This window comes from Eulemur rufifrons, chromosome 8 (assembly GCF_041146395.1).
Source record: "Eulemur rufifrons isolate Redbay chromosome 8, OSU_ERuf_1, whole genome shotgun sequence".
In the NCBI taxonomy this organism is placed as follows: domain Eukaryota; kingdom Metazoa; phylum Chordata; class Mammalia; order Primates; family Lemuridae; genus Eulemur; species Eulemur rufifrons.
In genome coordinates, this window is record NC_090990.1 from 29,243,440 (window position 1) to 29,255,248 (window position 11,809).

General features: G+C 35.2%; 1 protein-coding gene across 1 annotated transcript in view; it reads right to left on the minus strand.

Annotated features, from left to right (window-relative positions):
• The window catches only part of SCMH1 (Scm polycomb group protein homolog 1), a 103,279-nt gene extending 97,556 nt beyond the window's left edge, over window positions 1-5,723 (minus strand). Inside the window, exons 1-2 of the mRNA XM_069479798.1 lie at window positions 5,603-5,723; window positions 4,618-4,688 (exon numbers count right to left, since the gene is read on the minus strand). Of these exons, the coding sequence (XP_069335899.1) occupies window positions 4,618-4,688; window positions 5,603-5,678 (147 nt within the window). The 5' untranslated portion in view covers window positions 5,679-5,723. The remainder of the gene's footprint in view (window positions 1-4,617; window positions 4,689-5,602) is intronic.
• Window positions 5,724-11,809: the final 6,086 nt, after the last annotated feature.

Consider the following 11,809-nt stretch of genomic DNA (forward strand, 5'->3'; position numbering starts at 1 on the left):
AGATAATGGTATGTTTTTTTCTTCTTTAGTGGGTGTATGCATGTGGCAAATTTCATTGATTTATTTTTGAAATTTAAACCAATTCTAAATTCCTAGGATTAACCCCATTTGGTCATAATGTTAATATTTTTATATAGTGAGATTTTTTTCCCTAAAAATTTTGCTTGAAATTTTTGCACATATTTTCATGTGGGATATTGCTGTGTTGTTTTTTTCTTTCAATGTCTTTGCCTGCTATTGGTATCAAAAATGCTTATCTGATAGAACGAGTTAGGTGGTATTCCCTTCTCTTAAATTTTCTAGAAAAGTCTGTGTAGAATTTATAATAATTTTTACTTAAATGTTTGAAACAATTCACCAGTGAAGTCATTTAGGCCTGGAATTGTCTTTCTGAAAAAAGTTTTAGCCTACAAATTCAATTTCTGTAACAGAAATAGCGCCACTCAGGTTTTCTGTCTTCTTGACTAAGCTGTGGTAATTCCTATCACTTGCGAAAGTTATCCATTTTATCTTAGTTGTCAAATTTAAAGGCATAAATTTGTTCATAATACCCCCTTAATTATTTTAATATCTGTAGAATCTACAGTGATGTCACCTCTTTCTTTTCTGATATTGGCAATTTGCACCTTTTCTTTTTTATTCTTGATCAGTCTGGCCAGAGGTTTTCAATTTTATTGATCTTTGCAAAGAACCAGCTTTTGGTTTCAGTGATTTTTCTCTATCATTTTTGGTTTTATTTCATTGATTTATGCTTTAGTCTTTATTATTCCTTTCCTCTGCTTACTTTGGAATTAAGTTGCTCTTTTTTCCCTAGTTTTCTAAAGTGGAAGCTGAGTTCATTAATTGAAACCTTTCTTCTTTTCTAATATAAGCGTTCAGTGATGTAACATTTCCCCTGAGTACTGCTTTAGCAGCATCCCACAAATTCTAAAATATTCTTACATTTTCATCCAGTTGAGAATATTTTTCTAATGTCCCTTTTGGTTTTTACATACTCATTTAGAAATGGGTTAATTTCCAAATATTAGGAGATTTTCCAGATAACTTTCTGTTGGTTTTTAATTTAATTCCATTGTAATCAGAGAATATATTTTGTATTGCTTAAATCTTTCAAATTTCTCGAGCCTTACTTTGTGGCCCAGAAAGTGGTCTATCTTGATAAATGTTCTGTGTATGCTTGAAAAGAATGTGTATTCTACTAATATTGGATAGCATTCTATATATGTCAATTAGGTCAAATTAGTTGATAGTGTTATTCAAGTCTACTGTATATTTGCTGATTTTCTATCTACTTGTTTTTTTATTACAAAGAGAAGAGTATTAAAAGTCTGACTATAAGTCAAATTTCTCCTTACAGTTCTATCAGTTTTGCTTCATGTAAGGATTGTCTGTCTCCTTTATCATTATAACATTAACTCTTTATCCCTGCTAATATTCCTTGCTCTGAAATATACTTTGATATTAATATAGCTATTTCAGTTTTATTATGGCTAATGTCAGCATGGAATATTACCTTATATCCTTTTACTTTTAACCTATTGTGTCTTTATATTTAAGATGTAATTTTTGAAGGCAATATGTAATTGAGTTTTGCTTTTTATCCAATGTGGCAATCTCAGTCTTTTAATTGGGGTGTTTAGACCATTTATATTTAATATAATTATTGATATGGTCAGGTTTAAATCTCTGATCTTGATATTTTTTTCCCAATTATTTTTGTGGTTGCTTTAGGGTTTATAGTAAACATCCTTAACTTACCACAGTTTATCTTCAAGTAGTATTATACTTACTTCAAGTATAAAAACCTTATAACAGTATAGATTTCTCCTCTCCTGCCTTTATTCTGTTGTTACATTTTAGTTACACATTTGTTATCACCCCCATAATACATTATCACTATTTATAAAATTATCTTTTATAGAGATTTAAAGAAGAAAATAATAAGAAAAAACATCATATGTATTTACCCTTGTACTTATAATTTCCAGTGACCTTCATTCTTCTATGTAGATCTGTTATTCCATCTGGTATCATTTTCCTTCTGCTTGATGAACGTCCTTTAGCATTTCTTATAGTGCAAGTCTGCTAATGATGAATTCCTTCAGCTTTGTATATTTGACTTCTTTTTTTTTTTTTTGAGACACTCTCGCTCTGTTGCCCAGGCTACAGTGCCATGGTGTCAGCCTAGCTCACAGCAATCTCAAACCCCTGGGCTCAAGCAATCCTACTGCCTCAGCCTCCTGAATAGCTGGGACTATAGGCACTCACCACCACACCTGGCTAATTTTTCTATTTTTAATAGAGACAGGATCTCACTCTTGCTCAGGCTGGTCTTGAACTCCTGAGCTCAAGCAATCCTCCCGCTTCGGCCTCCCAGAGTTCTAGGATTACAGGTGTGAGCCACCATGCCTGGCCAGCTTTTGTATATTTGAAAATATCTTTATTTCACCTTTGTTTTTAAAATACATTTTTGCTGGATACAGTATTCTTGGTTGACAGGTTTTTTTTTTTTTTTTTCTTTTAGTGCTTTAAAGATGTTGCTCAACTTTGTTCTTATTTGTACTGTTTCTGACAAGAAATGTATCATTCTTATCTTAGTTACCCTGTATGTAAAGTGTCTTTTTTCTCTAGCTGCTTTTAAATTTTCTCTATCAATGGTTTTGTGCAATTTGATTATCATATGCCTTAGAGTAGTTTTCTTCTTATTATTTTTGGAATTCATTGAGCTTCTTGAATCTGTGGGCTTATGGTTTCCCTTAATTTTGGAAAATTTTTAGCCATTATTTCTTCTGTCTCCCATCTCTTTTCTCTTTCCAATTACATGTCTATTTGGCCACTTGAAGCTATCCCTACAGCTCACTGGTGCTCTTTTCATTTTTTCTAAATTTTTTTCTCTTTGTGTCTCATTTTGAATAGTTTCTATTGCTATGTCTTCAAGTGTACTAATCTCTTCTTCTGCCATTAATCCTATCCAGTGGATTTTTCATTTCACACATGGTAGTCTAATGAGAGTCTTTTTATATCATCCATGTCTCTGCTTAACTTTTGAACATACTGAATAAAATTAAAATAATTATTTCAGTGTGTCTGTCTGCTATTCTATGATCCATGTAGGTTTTGAGTTGGTTTCAATCAATTGATTGTCTTCATTATTGTTTGCATTTTCCTGCCTTTTTATATGCCTGTTAATCTTTGGAAGCCAAACACTGTGAATTTTACCTGTTGGGTACTGGATATTCTTGCACTCCTATAAATCTTGTGTTTTGTTCCCAGATGCAGTTAAGTTATTTGGAAACAGTCTGATCCTTTTGAGTTTTACTCTCAGCCAATCTGAAGCAGTGTTCAGATTAAGGCTAACTATTTCATACTACTGAGTAAGACTGTCCTGAGTATTCTATCCAATGCCCAATGAATTATGAGATTTTCTAGTCTAGCTGGTGAGATCAGGAACTATTCCTGGCACCGTGTGAGAGCCAGGGTCTATTCCTTTGAATCCTTTCAGATGGTTTTTCCTTTGGCCTTAGGTAGTTTCCTCATATGCATTTACAAAACAGTAATACTTTCCTGAATACTTCAAGGGGACCCTCCGCAGATTTCTGTGGTTTTCCTTCTGTGCAGCTCTCTCTTCTCTGCTAATTTGTCCTGAAAATTCTAGCCACCTTTGTTTACCTGGATTCTCAGTTCCATTCCTCAAATTAGGGAGTCTGCTGGGCTCAATCGAGGGTTCTCTTTCCTTGGTCCAAGGTCTGGGAACTGTCTTAAGGCAATAAGCTGGGAAATTACAGGGGACGACTCATTTCTTTTCCATCTTTCAGAGATCACTTCTTGATTGCCTGATCTTCAGTGACTTAAAAATCACTGTTTAACATATTATGCCTTTTAGAAAATTGTTTCAGGTAGAAGTATGAATTCAGTCCCTAATTTCAAATGAGAAGTCCTAAATTTGTATTTTTACTTAGAAAGTCGACAAAATTCAAACTCAAAGTGAAATGTTGACAGTCTGAGAAAATAACCATTAAGTACTAAAGCAAAAGAGATGTAAATAACTTTCTGATGTTTAGCTCCGTGTAGCAGCATTGTGCTTCTTTGTTTACCAGCCTCATCGTATACTGATACAATCAACATTATCTGTGTATTATCTGGGACATTTAATCCTCATGGGAAGCTCTGGATGACCTCTGATGATCTCTTAAAATGCTCTCCATTGGGGATCAGTGTCAACACTCTTATAGAAAGGTAAGATTGTGACAGGATTGTTGAGTATAGAGAAAGGAATATTCCTCCATTTTCAACTTCTATGGGCTATAACTCTTGTCTTCTGTCTGAATTAAGAGCTACAGTAAAAACCAGCAATTGTTTTCAGTAACACAGAATATCCTCAAGGAGGTAAAGAAAGAGGAAAGGGTGTTACTTGGGATGAAGCTGGGAAGAATGTCTGTTGCCAAAATTCATAGAGACCAAATTTTACTCCTTGAATTGTGTTCTTCCCATGGAATTTTATTCTGGGGCCCTCAAGTGAGAAGCCCAAGGGCTACCACCTCATGTTCTGATTTTCTGAGAACCAGAAAAAAAAACCTCCTTGTCTCCCACCTACTAAAGATGTTGAGAATCAATTACCTGCTTGAAGCAATGGACAGGCGCTGGGACTGAACATGTTTCTTTTAGGTATTTGTCCCAGGTAAAATGACCTGTAAAGGAAACAGAAATCTCTATCACAGTCAACTTCCTAAAAAAGTGCTTTTGGGATATAATCTACGCTAAACATTAAGCCATCTGCAGACTAGTTCTGAGCATAAGAAAACTTATTTTTTTCCTGTTTGGGCTAAAGGAGTATTAGGGGGAAGAATCTAGGTGACCTGAGTGGATCATTTATATTAATATTTTAAAATCATGGTCTGAAAGATGACCTGAGATGTTTTTCATGTTAGTTCTGGAAGTGATCTAAAATGCCAGACCAAGATATACCAGTATCTCAAAGAAGTGGCCAGGAAGCTCATGGAAAATAGAAGAGGTAGAAAGTGGGTGGGGAGATTCCTTTTGAATAACCTAACTCCTGGAGAGGTCCCTTGTTGCCATTAAGTGACAGCTTTTAACACCCAATATGGTTAGATCCCACCATCTTCGCTCAGGAAGAATGAAGAAAAGGCTATCTAGAGACATGAGGTGAGAGGATTGAGGCAGGGGTGGGGAGGAGCCAGATGAGTGAGATTATACTTGAATCCTCACTCTAAAAACTGGATCTTTCTCACCTTCCCCCACCCCAGTCCTATCCTAGCCACAGGTGCATTGCTCTGAGGTGCAAATGACAAAGACCTGGTAATTTAGAGAAAAGCAGAACCTGGGAAGCATTTCTGATGATAGTAAATAAGAACAAGTTGGGGAGTGTACAGAATCTTTTAGCCTCTTGAAGTGGTCTTAGAGCCTCTCAAAGTTTGAAGAATACCATGCTAGAGAAAAAAATCTTTAAGGTGACACTATGCTGGGGGCCAGGGAAAACATTTTAAGGGATAGGCTATTAAATACAGATCTTATTGGCTCACAAAGATTATCAAGTTTTTTATTTAAAGGTTAAAGCAATTACCAATCTCCCCCTAATACCCACCTAGAGGTGACCCCATGGTGGAGCAGGGAAGGTCCCAGAGAATCTCACAAGCTAAAACACTGTAGCAAACCAGCATTTCTTGAAGTTTCCTCTGTAGTGGAGCAGCACAGGGCCCCTTTGGACCATGCAAAAAGCACTAGATGCTGGGAATAAAAATGAGTCACTGAATGATGAAATCTAAATCACTCCAAAGATGATGCCAAGACTTTACACTCTATTGATTTTATAGCTTCTGTTTTAGAACTGGTTCCTTTCCCACCATCCTTAACTAAGCCTAATAGATTTGGCCAGGAATCAGTCAGTTCTGAACCATTTTATGAACTGGCTGATAATTAATAATCATGACTTAGTCCCTAGGATAAGTGAGAATATTTCCTAAAGTCAAGATTTAAAGAGGTTATCAGAATTTAATGAAGATTTTGCTTCTGGCTGAGAGTGCCCTAAAGCAAGGACTGAATACATTTCATCACTGCTGTCAGAAAGAGAAAACATTGAAAATTACTGTTCCATTTTCACAAATGAAAGATTAAATCATACAGTAAGTGTTGGATTTCACTGGACTGAGAATCTTAAACTCTAGCATCTAGAGTAGCATTGTCCAATAAAACTTTGTGTTGACTGAAATGTTCTGTATCTGTGCTACCCAATAAGGCAGCCACAAATACATAGCTACATGTAACTACTGAACACTTGAAATGTGGCTAGGGTAAGGAACAAAGTTTTGAATTTTATTTAACCTTAATTATTTTAAATTTAAATACCTATATGTGGCTAACAGCTATTTTATCAGGCAGCACAGGTCTAGAGGTTTGGTCAGTCCTGAGTAATTGTTTGTACTAGTTTGAGTTCTGATCAAAAGCACCCAAGAGAATTTGGTTTTAAGAATTATGGCAGCATCAGGGGTACCATAATAATTAGGGTATAAATTACAGTTCTCTATTACACATATCAACTATGGTAATCAATTCCTATGCTGTAATGTACACGGGCCAGAAACCTCAGACCTTCCACATAGGAAACACCCTATTACTAAATGAATGAAAAGGAATCTCTTTGTTTAAAGCAGTCTACCTCACTGTGGTGGCTGACTGGCTTGAATCATACCTAGATTAGTATTTTCCTTTTATTTGACTGTTTGGGCTACCTAAGACTTAGTCTCTTATTATCAGGTAAATTGCAAAATAAGGTAATTTTTATTGACTTAGTGAGAATACTTGAACACCTACTATAATGCCCATGATGAAGCCAGACATCGTATGTCTACCACATCTCCAAGAGCTAAAATAACCACAAAAGAAATAGGACAGGCAGCAAGATATAGATCAGAAGTTGGCAAACTTTCTGTAAAGGACAAGATAATAAAAATTTTATGCTTTGTGGGCCATACAGTCTATATTATAGTTACTCAACTCTGCCATTGTAGTGTGAAAGCAGCCATAGACAGCATGTAAATTAATAAGCATGGCTGTGTTCCACTAAAACTTTATTTACACAAATAGGCAGAGGGCTGGATTTGGATCCAAACAGTAGTTTGCCAAACCCTTGGTATAAATCACTGATTCACAAATGATACTCAGTTTTTCTCATTTCTTTAAAGGGAGTTCTGGGTCCCACTTTCAGAAGTTCTCACTGTGTAGGCTCCAAGTGTGGCCTGAGAATATGTATTTTTGAAAACTCCCTAGGTAATTCTGATTAACACCTGTGTCTAGGAACTAACAGTGTAGCTGAAAGAATGTAACATTGGTAATCAAAAGATGTTGGTAAAAGTCTTGTTTCTATGGCTATCTTGGGTAAATTACTTAATTCTTCCAAGCCTCAGTTTATTCATCTAAAAGATGGAGATAATACCTATATCACAAGATTATACATACATTCTTCATTCAAGAAATATTTAAATTCCTTCCAGGTAAGAAGAACTGTGTTAAATGTCAGAGTAATAAGATAGACATGGTTCCTAAGTTAATGGCACTTTCAGCCTAGAGATAAGTGGAGATATTAAATAACAACAAATAATCTGTTATATTTATGATAAATTTAAGTTAATGAGGTAGTACATGTTGCCTTGAGAATGTAGAACAGGGAAAACTAGTTCATACCTGGGGTCAGAGATTACTGTGAAGATTAATATTAATAACTAATATAGGTATAATGTTTTATAATTTAAACACATACAATTTGAGTGTTTTCAATTAAACATTATAATTCAAAACATTCAAACATTATAATTTGAATGTTTTCAAATATTCATTCAACAGATGTTTATTTAGTATCCTTTATGTGCCATGCAGTAATGACAGGGGGTCCCTGTCTTCATGGAATTTACATTCTGGTGTATGATGAGACACAACACATAAACAAATAAATAAACAAGGTAATAAGTGATAAGTACTTAAAAGGAATAAAATGAGGTGATGTGATACCTTAGTAAAGTTACGGACAGAAACTCTACAGAAGAAATACTAGAACTGAGACTTTACAGATGAGAAAAAGCCAGCCATCTCATTTATATTACTTAATAATGCTTACAAAAATGTTTTATAAACTCTATGCACATCACGATAGTTGCATTTATTATTAGGAAAACAAGATCCCTGTCCTGAGGGGACTTACAAATGGCATAAAAGTACCTTCAAAAAAATTAAAAGGTCCATAAAATGTAAAGCACAAGAGGTTCCCTAGTTGAATGCATGAATCCCCTTCTCTAATATATATTCATTTGGCAAATATTTATTGAACATCTACTATATGCCAAGCCTGGTTCTAGGCACTGGTAATATATAGCAAATAACAATACAGTCAAAGTCTCTGTCCACATGGAGCTTACATTCTAAGGGGGAAGAGAGATAATAAATAAATATCAGTTCATCCAGAGGATAACAGAGACACCAGATAAATAATTATACAATTCCTGGCTTTTTTCAAATAAAGAAAAAAATAAAGCAAGGAAAGAGGGAAAGACGGTGTGGTGTGTGTGCTATTTTAAGCAGGATAGCCAAGAAAGGTTATCTTGATAAGGTGATATAGAAGTTGAGACCCGAATGGTTCCTCCAACCTCTGCTTAAATACTTCCAATCATGGGACACTCACTATTTGGCTATCATTCAACAGTGTAAATGGACAGACTAATCTTTATAGTAAGCCAGTGTCTGCCTTCTTTTAACCTCCATTGGTCCTAGATATACTATATCTATTCTCTCCCCAAATATGTCCCAAATCCATCAGCTGTTCCTAATCTGACATGCTGACTACTCATGCCTAGCTATTGCTTTGGTCATATTCTTTTATAAGAACTCTACTTCATTCAACCTAAATGTGAAACCAAATTCCGAAGAGCAATAAAAATAATCAAAGTCTTTAGATCTGAAATCCTACTCCACTATTACTGTTCTATTGTTTATATATACCAAAATTTATATAACTTAGCAATAATATTTGTCATTTAAGTGTTTTCTAATTTTTTGATGAGTATCTTTGTACACACAACTTTGAACATTTTTAAGATTATCTCCTTAGTACAAATCCCAAAGAGTGAGATTTATTAACATAGAACATGCATATTTTAGATTCTGATACAATATATATCACCAAAATATCCTCTAGAAAGATTATGCCAATTTTTATTCCTACCAAAATTGCAAAAGAATATTTCCCACATCTTTGCTAAAATTGTGTTTTAACAATCTCTATAATTTTAATAAACCTTGTTAGTAAAAAAATGAAATATTGTTATACTTTTATCTGCAATTCTTTGATTACTAGTAAAGTTAAAGATCTTTTTAGGCTCATCAGCCAGTTTGTATTTTACTTTTGCCATTTTTCTGCTGAGATATTCTTTTGTTTTCATGCAGATTCTAAGAGTTCTTGGTAGGTTAAGGAAAAGTCACTAGAGGTATTTTTATTTAATAGAAATAAAGCATCCAGAGCAGGTCCAGTGTTCTTTTCACTATACCACAGGTATCTCTGAAAGGACACAGACTTTAGGTAACAGAAAGAGAGGATTAGTAAGGGAGAAGAAATCAAAGGCTTTTAGGAGGGTCCAGGAAGGTATCCCAAAATGAGAAAGGTTTGGATTTGGGAGGTTTCACAGATATAGCATAACAATATTCAAGCTACAAAGGACCCCAGACATTCCTAAAACAAACTTATGGCTTTCCTGGCCCCTACCTTTGCACATGTTATTATTGCTACTCAGTGGCTAAAGCTCAGCCAAAATGCTACTTTCTCTGCGAAGCCATCTGACTTTTCCTGTTTCCCTAGAACAAATTCTACCATTTCCCTATGTCCTATAATATCCTGTTTACACTTTTATTTTTATACTCATCACATCCTATCACTACAATTATTTATGTAAGTTCTTTATGGATAGGGGCTTTATTCATTTTTGTATATTCACTGTTTACTACACAGGAAATTTAATAGAGGCTCAGTAAATGTTTTTGAGTGAATGAAAAGAAGAAGCACAAGCAACAATACTACTCTTTCTTTCCTGGACTAGCAGTAAATCACACCTAGGATATAGTTCTGGGAGCTACACTTTGAGAGAAAGAATAAGCCAGAGCCTAAATGGTGATCTAGTGGTTAACAGACCTAAAACTATGTCACCTGAGGACCAGGTGAAGGAAAAATGAACAATTAGCATGAATAAGAGCAAAGTCTCAGAGCCATTCCTCATCCATCCATCCAACAAATATATACTGTGTATCCAAGCGTCCTGCTGGGTGCTGGAGATGCAACCATGACCAAAGTATTATCCATGACCTTACAGAGCTTCAGTCTAGCTAGGGACAGAGACTAAAAGAGTCAACTATAAGATACTGTGCTAACTGCTACATTTGGAAAGACAGAGGGTGCTATAGGAACACCTAGAGGGCTTGCAGAAGGCTTCCCAAAGGAAGTAGCCTTTCAGCTTCTAAGCTAAAGTGTAAAAGGATAAGGAGTCAAAGACAAAGACTCTTTTCTTTGTTTCAGACAGAAATAAAAACAGGTACAAAGGCTTAGAAGTGAGAAAAAACAGTTCTGAAAGCTGGATCTTCTGGTAAGGCTGCAGGGTAGAGTTTAAAGAAAAAGTAGTTTAGAAAAGAGGTTGTAGATAAAGGCAGCATTCAGGCATCAGAGAGCCTCATGTACCATGTTATTGAGAAGAGGAAGAATTGAAGGGTTTGCAGTAGAATCATTGGGGGCGGTGGGAGGATAAGGCTGGAGCTAGCAAGACTAGTTAGGAAGCTGTTATAGTAATCTAGGTGTGAGATGATGTTAACTTGAACCAGGAAAGTGACAGAGCAGCAAGTGAAAAGGCAGCCCCTAGAGCTGCTTCTAAAAACCAGAGGCCAATGAATAAAAAGTAGGCTAAACCTGTTCCATATGTCCCTAAAAGTTAGCAGTATAACTAATAGAAATTACAAAGAAACAAATTTTGGCCCAAAATTATATCTGTCTAAAGTCACCTGAGGAGGTTTTCAGTCCTCAACAACTGGAGGAGTTCAAGATGAGATATTTTATAAGAAATTCAAAATGTCAAATTTTGAAATGCTGGGCTAGGGTAGATTATTTTAAGGTCTTTTCCAATTCTGAGATTCTACAGATGTACTGAATTTTATTTCAGTTTGATATTTGGGGCTGCTCCCTATGATTGATGGGAAAAATGAAATGTGCAGGATTAACTTATATCAAAGGATATGACTGTGTGACCAATACTCTCACAAGGAAAAATATGCTTTCAAATTTTAACATCATTTAGTAACTGATATACTTTATGTTAAATTGAGTATCCATGTTTTACAACTGCCTGTCAACAATTAGGTTGTTTACAATATGCCTTAGTTTGTCATTGAACTACAACTGTTATTATCACTCATATTAGCAACAAAACGAAAAACAGGAGCAGCTACCACTGAATGTCTTCCATTTGCCTACACTGTGCCAGACTATATTCGATATCTCCCATGTTCATTACAACCTGCAAAATAGGTTTTATTCCCATTTTAAAGATGAGGAAATAGGCTCAGAAAGATTAAGTAATTTGCCTGAAATCACAAAACTGTTAAGTGGGGAATAGGAATTTGAACCAAGGCCTGTGTGACTCCTATGTCTATACTTCTACCACATACCAGCACCTTAGAAAGCTTGAGGAAAGTTTCAAGGAATCATAAAAAATAACTATCATTTACCAAGTGCCAGGCATCTTTACCTGCATTATTTCATTTCATT